The sequence below is a fragment of the Lactuca saligna genome, chromosome 6 (assembly GCF_052625555.1).
Source record: "Lactuca saligna cultivar CGN05327 chromosome 6, ASM5262555v1, whole genome shotgun sequence".
NCBI classification, from domain to species: Eukaryota; Viridiplantae; Streptophyta; class Magnoliopsida; order Asterales; family Asteraceae; genus Lactuca; species Lactuca saligna.
Window position 1 is genome coordinate 4,038,573 of NC_136422.1, and position 13,145 is coordinate 4,051,717.

At 38.9% G+C, this 13,145-nt stretch overlaps 1 protein-coding gene across 1 annotated transcript; it reads left to right on the forward strand.

Moving 5' to 3' along the window:
- Positions 1–2,991: 2,991 nt before the first annotated feature.
- LOC145003339 (Pentapeptide repeat-containing protein) lies at positions 2,992–4,625 on the forward strand. The gene is made up of 6 exons (XM_078962471.1): positions 2,992–3,211; positions 3,341–3,521; positions 3,603–3,632; positions 3,839–3,945; positions 4,046–4,209; positions 4,328–4,625. Exons 1-6 carry the CDS (start codon positions 3,067–3,069, stop codon positions 4,517–4,519), a joined length of 819 nt encoding a protein of 272 aa, XP_078818597.1. The 5' UTR covers positions 2,992–3,066; the 3' UTR covers positions 4,520–4,625.
- The last annotated feature ends 8,520 nt before the right edge of the window (positions 4,626–13,145 follow it).

Consider the following 13,145-nt stretch of genomic DNA (forward strand, 5'->3'; position numbering starts at 1 on the left):
GAGATTAAAGGAGATGTAAATCACTAGAGTAAATGAATGTATGTTCTGTTTATGCTTATGTGTCTGTATCGAAACATGACATCCCAAGGTTTTATTTATTTAATGAAAATACATTCTCTTTGAGAAATGTTTTTATAAGTTTTTATCATATCTTGTTTTGGGAACAAATTCCGCAACCGTTTTCTTTAAATGATTACTCTGATTTTAAAAACAGAGCATAAACAAATCGGTCTTTTCTGGCCATGAAATTGGGGATGTCACAAAGGCTGGCCCATTGGATTGTTATCTTGGTTTATCACATGTTAGTACGTTGTAGTAATCTGTTAGATTTGTATCCTCACATGTAGGATGGTGCTATGCAGTAGTGATCTGTTAGATATGTATCCTGGTCTGTAAGATGGTGTTATGCTTAGTGATCTGTTAGATCTGTCTGATTCTCTGTTGATTGGTTATATGTTTAGTTGTTTATATGTCATCGTGGTGTGGGGGGTTGAGGCTGTACGATATGTTGTTATGTTTTACTAGTCTTATATGTGTTTTGATATGGTATATGTTGATATGTGATGGTGTGTTGGGTTGAGGCAGTCCTGTTGTGTGCTGAAGGCCAAGAGACCCAGGGCGGCTCAGATAGACTGTAGGCCAGAAGGGCGTACCAATCAAGCCGAAGGCTCGGAGAACGGTCCAGATAGACTGAAAGCCCGGTGAAGCGGTCCAGCATGTTGAATGTTCTATAAGCGGCCCAAATAATCTGAAGGCCGGTGGGGCGTTGCATTCAGGCTGAAGGCTCTGTATGCATGCTGTTTGTTGATATATGTTATCTGTTTGTGTGGTGGTACTTTGGGGGAAACTCACTAAGTTTTGTGCTTATAGTTTTTGGTTTATGATTTCAGGTACTTCAGAGAATCGTAGCAACGCGAAGGCGTGACTGTACACATCCTAATTTTATGTCATTGATCTTGGGAGACAAACATTTTTAAATAATGTTTTGGAAACAATGTTTTGTAAACACTTTTATTAGTAAATGAGTTGTCCTGAAAAGTTTTAATTTATTGAAATTTTTGGGATGTTTCAATAGTTGTGGTGGCGAAAATGGTGGTGGTTGTGGGTGATAGTAGTGGCAACGGAAACGACAATGGTGATGGGTGGTGGCGGGTGATGGTAATGGTGATGGTGCCGGTGGTGGTGGTTATGGTGGTGGGTGGTGATGGTAGTGGTGGTATTGACGGTGGTAACGGTAGTGGTGAATGGTGGTGGCGAACATGTATAGGGTTTAAACTAATGAATTTTTTAGTAAGGAAAAAATGATAATCTTCCACTATCCATCCTACCAAGGAATTAATTCCTTCAATAACTTAATTGGAATCCCTTTCCCTTGAATTTCATTCATTTCCTTCCAACTAAATAACACCTTAGTTCCTAGAAATATGAGCACATATGAGTACCACATCTAGTATCAAGAACCTAAGAATTAGAATTTAACATACTGTATAATTCAACCATAAAATACGTGAAGTGCTAACTCCACGAGATTTGTTTTTCTTCACATCTTCCATGTACTTCAAGCAAATACGTCTCCAGTGACCCTTTTCTTGGAAGTGAAAGAAAACGACCTCTTTTGGGTTGGTATTTGGTGTTATCTCAGAGTCGGCTTTTCTCTTAAGACCTTGATTGGAGGATCCAACCTTGGCCTTACCATTATTATTGTGTTAAAACTTCTTCTTCTTGTTAGCACTACTACGCCCAATGGACAAGACATGAGTAGTAGGGTTAGAGCTTTTAGTTTTAACCAAGCTTGCTTCGACAATTTTCAACATGTTATAAAGCTTTATGTGGGTCTTGCATTTTTTTTTCATATTATAGTTCATGATGATCTGATGGTACAAACAAGAAAGCGAGTTCAAGACCATGCCAATGGCGAACTCCTTTGGAAACTCGACACCCAAGTACCCTAATATGTCAATGTACGTCTTCATTTTTTGAACGTACATACACACAAAATTCCTATCTTGATGTTTACAAGCCATCAATGATTTTATGATTTTGAACCTTTCTTGCTGAGCCTACTCTTGGAATATTTCATTGAAATGCTCATCAATTTCAAATGCCCTAAGGCTCTTGAAATCTTTTGGCGTTCGAGAGACACAGTCGCCAAAATTATGCAAGCAACATTTGTAGATTCATTGGCATGCTTGTTATAAGCAACTATTTCTTCTTCTTCAGAGGATTCGTCATCCACATAAGGGAGATTTTCATTGAGGACATACTGTTTAACCTTGTATCTTAGGGCAATCCAATCCATATAATTCTGACCAATTCGTTTCTCCTTAGATAGATGAGTGAGAAGTTTGAGTTTGAGGGAGGTGGAGAAGAACAAAGAGGATTGTTGTTGTCGTTCGACATCTACAAGACGAAAGAGGTTTAGTTAGTTTGTATTCATCCATAAAATAATTATTAACCTTAGATGAATTATTAACAAGGATAAGACCCAAATTTGGCTTTGCGATTTGTAATGGGATGCTATAAATACACAACAAAGTTATTTATGTAGACAATGCAATTTGTCAGTTTCAAACTTTTGAAAGTCGTAGATCATTTGAGATTCATTGACATTTAATGGTATGTTAATCTCGATTGTACTCATCTCATCATTGAATAGATGATGAATTAACTATGCAAAACCGTGTGACACTCGATATAAAATTATTTTCATGTTAACATGCTCCATCAACAAAATAATCTCACGAGTGACACATCATATTAACTTATATTTTCAAAATGATATGTCGGTTAACTAAACACGCTCTATCATAAAAAAAATAAATAAATAAACAATATGTGTTCTCGTAGAAACACATTGACTCACACTTTTAATATAAAACCAGAAGTTTTAGTTTATTATTTGATTAATACTTTTAATTTTATTGCCTAGAATCTAGATATCAAAAAAATTATATAAAAAAAATATGCCAACGAAAGACAATTGACTCCCTCACGTGCTTCTCACGTTCATCTAATCCATTTCTCTTCCACTTCCACATCTTGCTCCTCCCTCTGATACACACAGATATGGCGCTCACTACGCTTTCATCGCTACCAGTCAAATCCCTAAAAATCCCACTTTCTCATGGCTCCTTCAATCATCTCAACTCAAATACTCCCTCAAAATCCATAAGATGTCAACTGAATCCACAAAATGCGACTTGTACCAAAGGTATTCTTATCCATAAACTAAACTGAAGTTCCTTTCGTTTTCATTTTCCTTTTCTCAATTTTGAGCTTTGATAACATGTTTGATCGATCTTAAGGTTTAATTTTGCATAAAATACATCGGACGTTGCAGATAATATAGATAAAGTACAGCCGAAGAGATGGAAAGCTCTGGTTTCGACTGCATTGGCAGCTGCGGTCATTACGTTTAGCTCTGATTTCTCTGCTTTGGCTGATCTCAACAAGTTTGAAGCAGATGTTCGAGGTGAATTCGGCATCGGATCAGCTGCTCAATTCGGTTCTGCTGACCTCAAGTAACTTTTACAAATTTATCATCAAACTTTAGTGCGGATTCAGCTAAATTTTGATTGACTTTGTTGAATTGTTCTTCACAGGAAGACAGTTCATGTAAACGAGAACTTCAGGTAACTTATTGATTTCGTTTTCCAAATTAATAATTTTGTTATCTCAATAAACATAGAATTTGCATATTGTTGAACGATAACCAGCCTTGACTACGATGAACAGATTATAAATCATTTATTGAGCAGAAAACAAGTCAATTTACCAAATGATTTGTTGAATTTCAGTTCAATCTTCCTTCATCCTTTAACAAAAACACATTATGCAGGAGAGCAAACTTCACATCTGCTGATATGAGAGAATCAGATTTCAGTGGTTCAACATTCAATGGTGCGTATATGGAGAAAGCAGTAGCCTACAAAGCAAATTTCACAGGTAACAAAACCTTTCATCATCCATTGAACATAAAACAAACCTAATAATATTCTTTCAATGCACTATTTCTAATCAAACCCTTGACCTTATTTCATAACAGGAGCAGATCTAAGTGACACATTAATGGATCGTATGGTCTTAAACGAAGCTAATCTCACAAATGCCATTCTTGTAAGAACAGTTCTCACACGCAGTGATCTTGGACGTGCTGTTATCGAAGGTGCTGACTTTAGTGATGCTGTTTTGGATCTTCCCCAAAAACTGGTATCTTTCCATTTTCCACTCATTAAATATAGTTATAACATATAAAATATGATAATCTTTTTTTTTTATTTTTATTTTTTTCAGTATATGTTGTAATTAAACTATATTTCTAATGTAGGCTCTTTGCAAGTATGCAAGTGGAACAAATCCTGTAACAGGAGTTAGCACAAGAACAAGCTTAGGCTGTGGAAACAGTAGACGGAATGCTTACGGAAGTCCATCTTCTCCATTGTTAAGTGCTCCACCACAGAAGCTTCTAGATCGTGATGGATTCTGTGACGATGGAACTGGACTCTGTGATGTAAAGTAGTTAATATTATATGCCTCAACCTTAACCCCAACAAAGCAAACATGTATTCAAAGTCATTCATATGACATAACATAATACATCTGGTAAATTCTTAAACTTCAAGAAATTATTCGGTATAGCTATATACTAGATTATGATGCCCTTAAAACTCGGGGGAAGATATAAAAATGTACATATAAAGGTATAAAAAAGCTGATACTAAAAAAAATGAAGATAAAGTAATAGAAACAGACTTATTATTATTGGTATCATTGAAATGTCTGAAAAAATAAAAATGAAACACTTGAATATCTATAATCGTTGAAGGACCAGTTTGTGGACAAAACTTTTTGTATTAGTTAGACGACATCTCTCGTTATATATGAGTACCTTCAATTATTTTTCACTTGTGATGCAAGAAACAAAAAACATATAACTGAAAATGAGTGAAGACGGACTTACGCAAGTATAATCCAATATTTGATAATTATTGTAATTGATTTTTGTTAATGGCCGTAACAAAATAAACAACAATGGGAAATTTTCTCCGCTGAAAACGAAATGATATTCTTTTATTAGATGAAGTTAAATTCATGAAATGTATATAATTAGTCTCGTTGAAGAATCTAGCATATATGATTCAGACATCAATGACATGTGTTCCAACCTAGCAATTTGTAATCTAATACCATTGCATAGTCCTTTGATTTGATCGATATTATGAAGTAACATGACTTCAACACCTATTTTTAGTGTAAGTTTATGGTTGGAAATTTTAAATTCCTTAAAACCATTCAACACAACTGAAGAGTAGATTGATTTCTCAAAAAAAAATATCTAGTAACTTTGTCTCACGTAAAGAATTTGAACTTATATATTTTTTCCCTTCATCTTTCATAAATTCTAAAATGTAGTCATTAGTAGCATCAAATTCTTCATTTGTAGGGATCAAAATAGGTTTATCTTGAAAATATGATGAATCATCAAGATGTCTTTCAAAGGATGGCTAAATGGTGGACACAATTAATGAATATGGTCACTTACAGAGCGAACGACAATGTCTTCCGGAAATTTAACTTCAGCTTCACCATCATATGGACTACCAGTATTACCTTCACCAATTTTAAGAATCTACTCATCAAGTGATTTTGTCTCATCCAAATCATTAGTTAGATATCCAAACTAAAGCCTCATGTTTACGGTTAAACGTAAAGCCATACATTTACACAATAATCGGAATGAATATGGCGTCTGCATAATATCTGAAAGATTGCCTCTTTGTATTGCTAAAAAAATGTCTAAAGTCACCTCCAGGTAAAATGGTCTTGCCTCCAAACGATTCTGGAAGATATATTGTGACAACCCTATTTTTCCCAAAAGCAGTGTAAACACTCGAAAGCTAAAAACAACGAAATTAACCTCAAAAATAAAGTGTTCAGACATCTAAGTTGGGATGCATCGAATATTAGATATCATGCCCGGGTTTCCAAAAACATAAAGAACACTCAAAACCGAGTTATATTGAAGAAATTATAACCACTCGTATAATTACGACACGACGTTAAAACATAATTTGATGTAAAAAGTGAAATCTCAATAAAATACATTTTTGCCTTAAAGTATCTAAACGAAAGTCGTAGATCTCGTTGAAAGATGAGCGTGCATAAAAAGATCGCCCAATTTTGACCTCGTATGAAGAAGTTACGAATTTTCAAAGTTTCGTGACAGTAGTAAAGGGCTAAAAACTCGGATTGAAGATCGAGTATTATTTAGCTATCGCCACCTAAACGGAAGTTGAAGGTCTCCTCGGTGGTAATAAAACAATAAAAAGACAAACGAAAACCGACGTCGAATAAAGAACCTATGAAATTTTAACGAACTTTAGGAGTCCCAACCTATTAAAATTATATCATTAAGAATAAAGTCAAAACTAACCGACGGAGTCTAAATGAAAGTTGTAGAGCATAATCTCACCTACGCGTGGATATAAAGACCGCGAAAAACGGAGCTCGTACGCGAAAGTTACGGAATTTAGAAGTTGGAAACAGGGATTACGCCCCGCGTAATCTGGGAGTACGCCCCGCGTACTAGACCCAGGGTCGAGTCCCATCGGCCCGCCCAAACTACGCCTAGCTAGCCAGGAGTCGTAAGCCATGACGCCTTATTACGCCCCGCGTAACCGAAGTACGCCCCGCGTACTCCGGAAGTACGCGCCGCGTACGGGGGTTTTCAGCCCTATAAATAGAGGGCATAAGGCTCGAGTTTTGGCACACCTTCACCATTTCTCAAACATTCTCCCAGCTCCAGAGACCCTTTTCTCACCTCGGTTTCCGCACTCGAGCCCCGACGAAAGATTTACGTTGCAGAAGTTCCCGCAGAGCCCGACGACGCAACTATCCGAGATCGAAACTCTGCTCAACTCTAGCCCCTCTCTTCAAACTTAACGAGTGAGTTCATACCCCTACTTTTCAATCCTTTTACATGTTTTAGGGGGGAAATACAAGTACATTACACGTTAAAAGTATCGTTTTCTAAACATAAATGCAATTTCTAACTTCGAATATCGATACAAACATCTTATGTATACAAGGGCAATTATATCACTAAGTTATGTCTACGAAATGGAACATACTATCTGAAGAACTATAATGGGTATAGTTAGCAAGTCAATCCTACATTTTTATACAATTTGAAAAACGAAACACTTTCAAAAAGGAGTAAAGTCATTTCATTGTAAATCTATTTATACTAGGTAAATGTGAGACATTTAAACTTCAACGTACATTTTTGTACGCATTTCAAGTCCTGTATTATATACCATAATCTCTTGGAGGGAGAGCGTGATACTTGTGTATAGATCTATACGGGATTGACAATCCCGCACCTAAACTACTAGCTATAGTTAGACCGGCAGGTCTGGGGTGACAAATGTCATAACACTGCAACACTTGAAGAATGTTGTTACAGGCCGTCAGTGTCAATAGTATGGTTATAAAACTCACATAAAAAGTATAAAATAAGATTGATTTACAAGGTTCATATGTGCATCGCAGTATTTCTACATTATATTTTCATACTAAATTATTGTTATCAATTGTTTATAAAAGTTACTAACACATTCCAACTTTGAAACCTTTTACATTTTACAAGAAAATATTGGATTTTCTAAAGAACTCGTTTACCAAATTACTACCAAAAGGAATATACTTTTCAACTCGGAACACTCATGAACTCACCAACTTAAATGTTGACACTTTTCAAAACCACTTGTATTTCTCAGGGAATCAGTGATACAGGTAAACTACCAGCTTTTGGAAGAAGGAACACAAAGGATGATTTTATCATTAAACATTTATTCATCATATTGTAATATTCTTTTGATAACATGTATAACGCAACAATACACGTTTTCATTGTTATATATATGATGGTTGTGTTACTTTCTTTGCAATATTCAATCGTTGTGATACTACGTGAAGTCATCCACCCCCGAATGTTTCCGCCATTCTGGTTTGGGGGTGTGACAGATTGGTATCAGAGCATTGTTTATAGTGAACTAAGTATATCTAACCATATAAGATATACAAACTATAAATACAACGGGAACCAAAAACCCTCTGATAACAACATTTTCATAGAAATATATTTTTTTTTAAAATATATACATTCTTACCGCACGTATCAGTCTCGCGTCATGACAAGTTTTTCTAAAAAGTAGTATGACAAGTTGCAATACCACGATTGAGCCTTGGGGTATGTAATCAAATCAAGAATAAATATAGCCTGATCAACTATATTTATCCTGGATTTGACCAATATACGTCGAAGAATGGTCGTAGTAGTCAACAAGCCAAAAACCTATAAAATCTAAATTCGCTAAATTGAAATAATATAAGTCTATTATTAAACGATAAAACATTGCGCTCAGTAAAGATATAAATAGGCTTAGGAATTCGTTAATTAGAAATTCTTTTCTTATAAAAATCTCATACCGCTATCCCAGTACAGACAAATGGCCGGATTTCCTTTACCGGGAGACCCCTACTACCTAAATCAAGGTAACGGCGGCTGGATAGAAGAAGACCCGGAGGAAGACCCAGAGGAAATCGAAGAAGAAATCGAAGAAGAGGTCGAAGAAGAATTCGAAATCGAAGTCGGAGAGGAATACGAAGTCGACGAGGAGATCGTGGAAATTTCTAGCGGAACAGATTCCGAACCAGAAGTAATTGACCCTCCCATCCCACATCCTCCAGTGATCAGGCCACATCAACCGGGACCCATTCCCATATGGGGAAGCCACCTCTACTACTGGAGCCGTCAGTAAGGCGTGCGTCCTCCATTTGGCATGTGTCGGGATTTTTACAACGTCAGTGGAGGAGGCTCAGCTGATCGAGCACTTCCCGTTGTCGTGAACGCTATAGCTAACCAGAACTACCAGGCAGACCAACAAGCAACCAGAATTCGAGAGATCAATGCTGCTACCCAAGGTAACGCCTCCGACATCAGCCGTTTGGACGGACTACATGAGAATCTCCAAATCTACACAGGGACACTACAGAACCAAATGATAACAGCTCTAGATGATATAAGAGAGATGAAAGAACAACAAGCGGAATTCGAGAGGCGACTGATGGGAGTCAAACGGTCAGATGCCGAATCCAGCTCCAAACGCCACAAGTAGAGTTTGTTCAAGCTCCAACAAATTTTGATATAGACTAGGACCGCGGATAAAAGTTTTTCTCTTATTTCCTTTTGTATCTGTAAAGCGGAGACCTCTTAAATAGGTCAAATTTTCCTAGAAGCCTAAAGAAACACACCTTAGGTGTAATGTATATATATATATATATGCAGTGCCTCTTTATATACCTCTCGAAATTAATTAAATTGTTATATCTAATTTGAAACCAATAACTAAAGTCAAAACAAATTACAAGATACGACTAACCCTCAATTACACGATTGTCAAGACATTAGAAACTTATAGTATTCATTCTTATTTTCTCTACCAGAACATGCCTCCTCGTAGAACAACACGCAGAAACTCAACCCCAGCACCACCTCCACCACCTCCTTCAACTATGGATGCAGCTATGTTCCAAACTGCTGTAACGGCCGCTGTAACCGCGGCGATGGCTCACATGAGCAACAATGGGTCGGGAGGTGGAATAAATAGCTTTACCAACGGCCCAAGCCAAGGCCGTACTGGAGTCTGCACTTACAAAGACTTCACTAATGGAAAACCTATTCCCTTTTATGGAACCGGAGGAGTGTTGGCTCTGTCCCAATGGATAGAGAAGACGGAAGCCGTATTTGAAATTTGCGCATGCCCGGAAGAAAGCAAAGTAAAATTTGCTGCCTGTACATTCTCTGAACGCGCCTTGACATGGTGGAACGGCCACATCAAGACACTAACCCTGGTGGTGGCGAACTCCATGGGTTGGGAGAATTTGAAGCGAATGCTCCTACGGGAATACTGCCCAAGAGGCGAAATTCAGAAGCTGGAACAAGAATTGTGGAACCTTTCGATGAAAGGATCGGACATCGCAGGCTACACCAATAGGTTCAGCGATTTGATAACGCTTTGTCCTGGGATGTTAATTCTAGAAAGCCAAAAAGTGGAGAGATACATCTGGGGATTATCACCCCAACTGCGAGGAAGTGTGCTAGCTTCAAAGCCCATGACCTTCGACAGTGCCAAAGAACTGGCGCAATCTCTTGTGGATCATGGCGTCTGCCAAGGAGTCACGACTATCGCAACTGAACCAACCAAAGGGAACAATGACAACAATAACAACAGCAAGAAGAAATACTGGAACAAGAGGAAGGGACTAACCTCTCAAGAACCTTCAAAGAGACAAATGGTGGCGGTTCATGCTGCTACTACTCCCAGCACAACTCCTACAACTTCGACGCCAACAAGACAATATGCAGGGAACTTGCCAAAGTGCAGCAAATGCAACTACCATCACCACGGAAATTGCCGCGAAATGTACTGTAAGAACTGTGACAGGAAAGGGCACACAGCCCGTTTCTGTAAGGCACCAGCGCGGCCATTCACTCAAGTTCCTAGTACTGGGGTAAGTCAAGCCTGTTATGGATGTGGAGAAACCGGGCATTTCAAGAGGGACTGCCCCAAGACAGGGAATGTTGGTGGTATTAGGAGAGTGCTGGCGATAGGTCAAAATGAAGCAATAACTGATCCAACAGTAGTTACGGGTACGTTTCTCCTCAACAACATTTATGCATGCATACTATTTGATTGCGGTGCGGAGAGAAGTTTTGTGAGCCATAACTTCAAACATCTACTTAACCAGAGACCCCAACCACTTAATAAAATATTCACGGTAGAAATGGCTAATGGAAAAACAAAAAGCACAAGTGATATATACGTCGAGTGCACATTAAATTTAAACGAACATTTATTTCCAATCGACCTTATGCCCATTTCGATAAGAAGTTTTGATATAATCATCAGTATGGACTGGCTGAGTCTTCACCATGCCGACATTCTTTGCCATGAAAAGGCCGTTCGTCTCAATCTTCCCAACGGTGAAAATCTCATCATATATGGAGACAAACCTAGTGCAAAATTACAAATCATCTCCTGTATTACAGCACGAAAATATCTTCGCAAGAAATACCATGCCTTTCTAGCCCACGTAGTAGACCAGAAGAAAGAACCAAAGAACATTAAAGATATTCCAGAAGTCTGCAACTTCCCAGACATTTTCCCAGAAGATCTCCCAGGAATCCCACCAGAACGTCAAGTCGAATTCAGAATCGACTTGATTCCCGGAGCCACCCCAGTAGCAAAGTCACCGTACCGTTTAGCTCCAGCCGAGATGCAGGAACTGTCCAGTCAATTGAACGAGCTGTTGAGCAAGGGATTCATTAGGCCAAGTTTCTCACCATGGGGTGCACCAGTCCTGTTCGTGAAAAAGAAGGACGGATCTTTTCGCATGTGCATCGACTATCGAGAACTGAACAAACTGACAATCAAGAACCGATATCCCCTTCCACGTATAGATGATCTTTTTGACCAACTACAAGGAGCGAGCTACTTCTCGAAAATCGACCTAAGATCCGGTTATCACCAGCTACGAGTACTAGAAGGAGACATCCCCAAAACGGCTTTCCGAACACGATATGGTCACTACGAGTTTGTAGTGATGCCCTTCGGATTGACAAACGCTCCAGCAGTGTTCATGGATTTGATGAACCGAGTATGTCGCCCCTTCCTGGACAAATTCGTGATCGTGTTCATAGATGATATACTCATCTATTCTAGAAACCAGGAAGAACACAGCCAACATCTCCGCCAAGTTCTGGAAACATTAAGGGCAGAGAAACTTTATGCAAAATTTTCCAAGTGCGAATTTTGGATTCGAGAGGTGGATTTTCTAGGACACGTAGTAAGCAAGGAAGGAATACACGTGGATCCCTCGAAGATCAAGGCAATAGAGAATTGGACGATCCCAAGAACCCCTACAGAGATCCGACAATTTTTAGGACTCGCCGGGTATTACCGAAGGTTCATACAGAATTTTTCCAAGATTGCCAAACCACTCACCACACTAACTCAGAAAAATGTGACCTTCGACTGGGGAGAAAAACAAGATGCTGCATTTCAAACGCTAAAACGAGCATTATGTAGTGCGCCCATCCTAACCCTGCCAGAAGGGACAGAGGACTTCGTGGTCTATTGTGATGCATCAAACCAAGGACTCGGTTGTGTCCTGATGCAACGAGGGAAGGTCATCGCCTATGCCTCAAGACAACTAAAGACGCATGAAGTGAACTACACAACGCACGATCTTGAGCTAGGAGCTGTCGTTTTCGCTCTAAAGATATGGAGACACTACCTCTACGGCACAAAATGCACGATCTTCACTGACCATAAAAGCCTTCAACATATTCTCGACCAGAAAGAACTCAACATGAGACAAAGACGGTGGGTAGAGCTACTAAGTGATTACGAATGCGAAATTCGATATCACCCCGGAAAGGCTAATGTAGTGGCGGATGCACTCAGTAGGAAGGAATACTCAGGTCGCCGAGTGAAGTCCCTAACTATGACGATCCATTCCCACCTGTCCACGCAAATCAAGGAAGCCCAAATGGAAGCCTTGAAAGATGAAAATGTGGCAGGAGAAACCCTAAGGGGGATGGATAAGAATCTTGAAACCAAGAACGACGGAGTTCATTATTTCATGGATCGAATATGGGCACCAAAGTTTGGTGGATTCAGAGAAATCGTCATGGACGAAGCCCATAAAACACGATACTCCATACACCCCGGCTCCGACAAGATGTATCTCGACCTCAAGAAGTTGTACTGGTGGCCGAACATGAAAGCCGAAATTGCTACCTACGTGAGTAAATGTCTGACGTGCGCTAAAGTCAAAATAGAATACCAAAAGCCTTCAGGTTTATTACAACAACCAGAAATACCCGAATGGAAGTGGGAGCGGATAACTATGGATTTCATAACCAAGTTACCCAAAACGACAAACGGACTCGACACCATTTGGGTAATTGTCGACAGGTTAACTAAATCAGCGCATTTCCTACCGATCAAAGAGACGGATAAATTGGAGAAGTTAACAAGGACGTACCTCAGGGAAATTGTACGACTGCACGGTGTGCC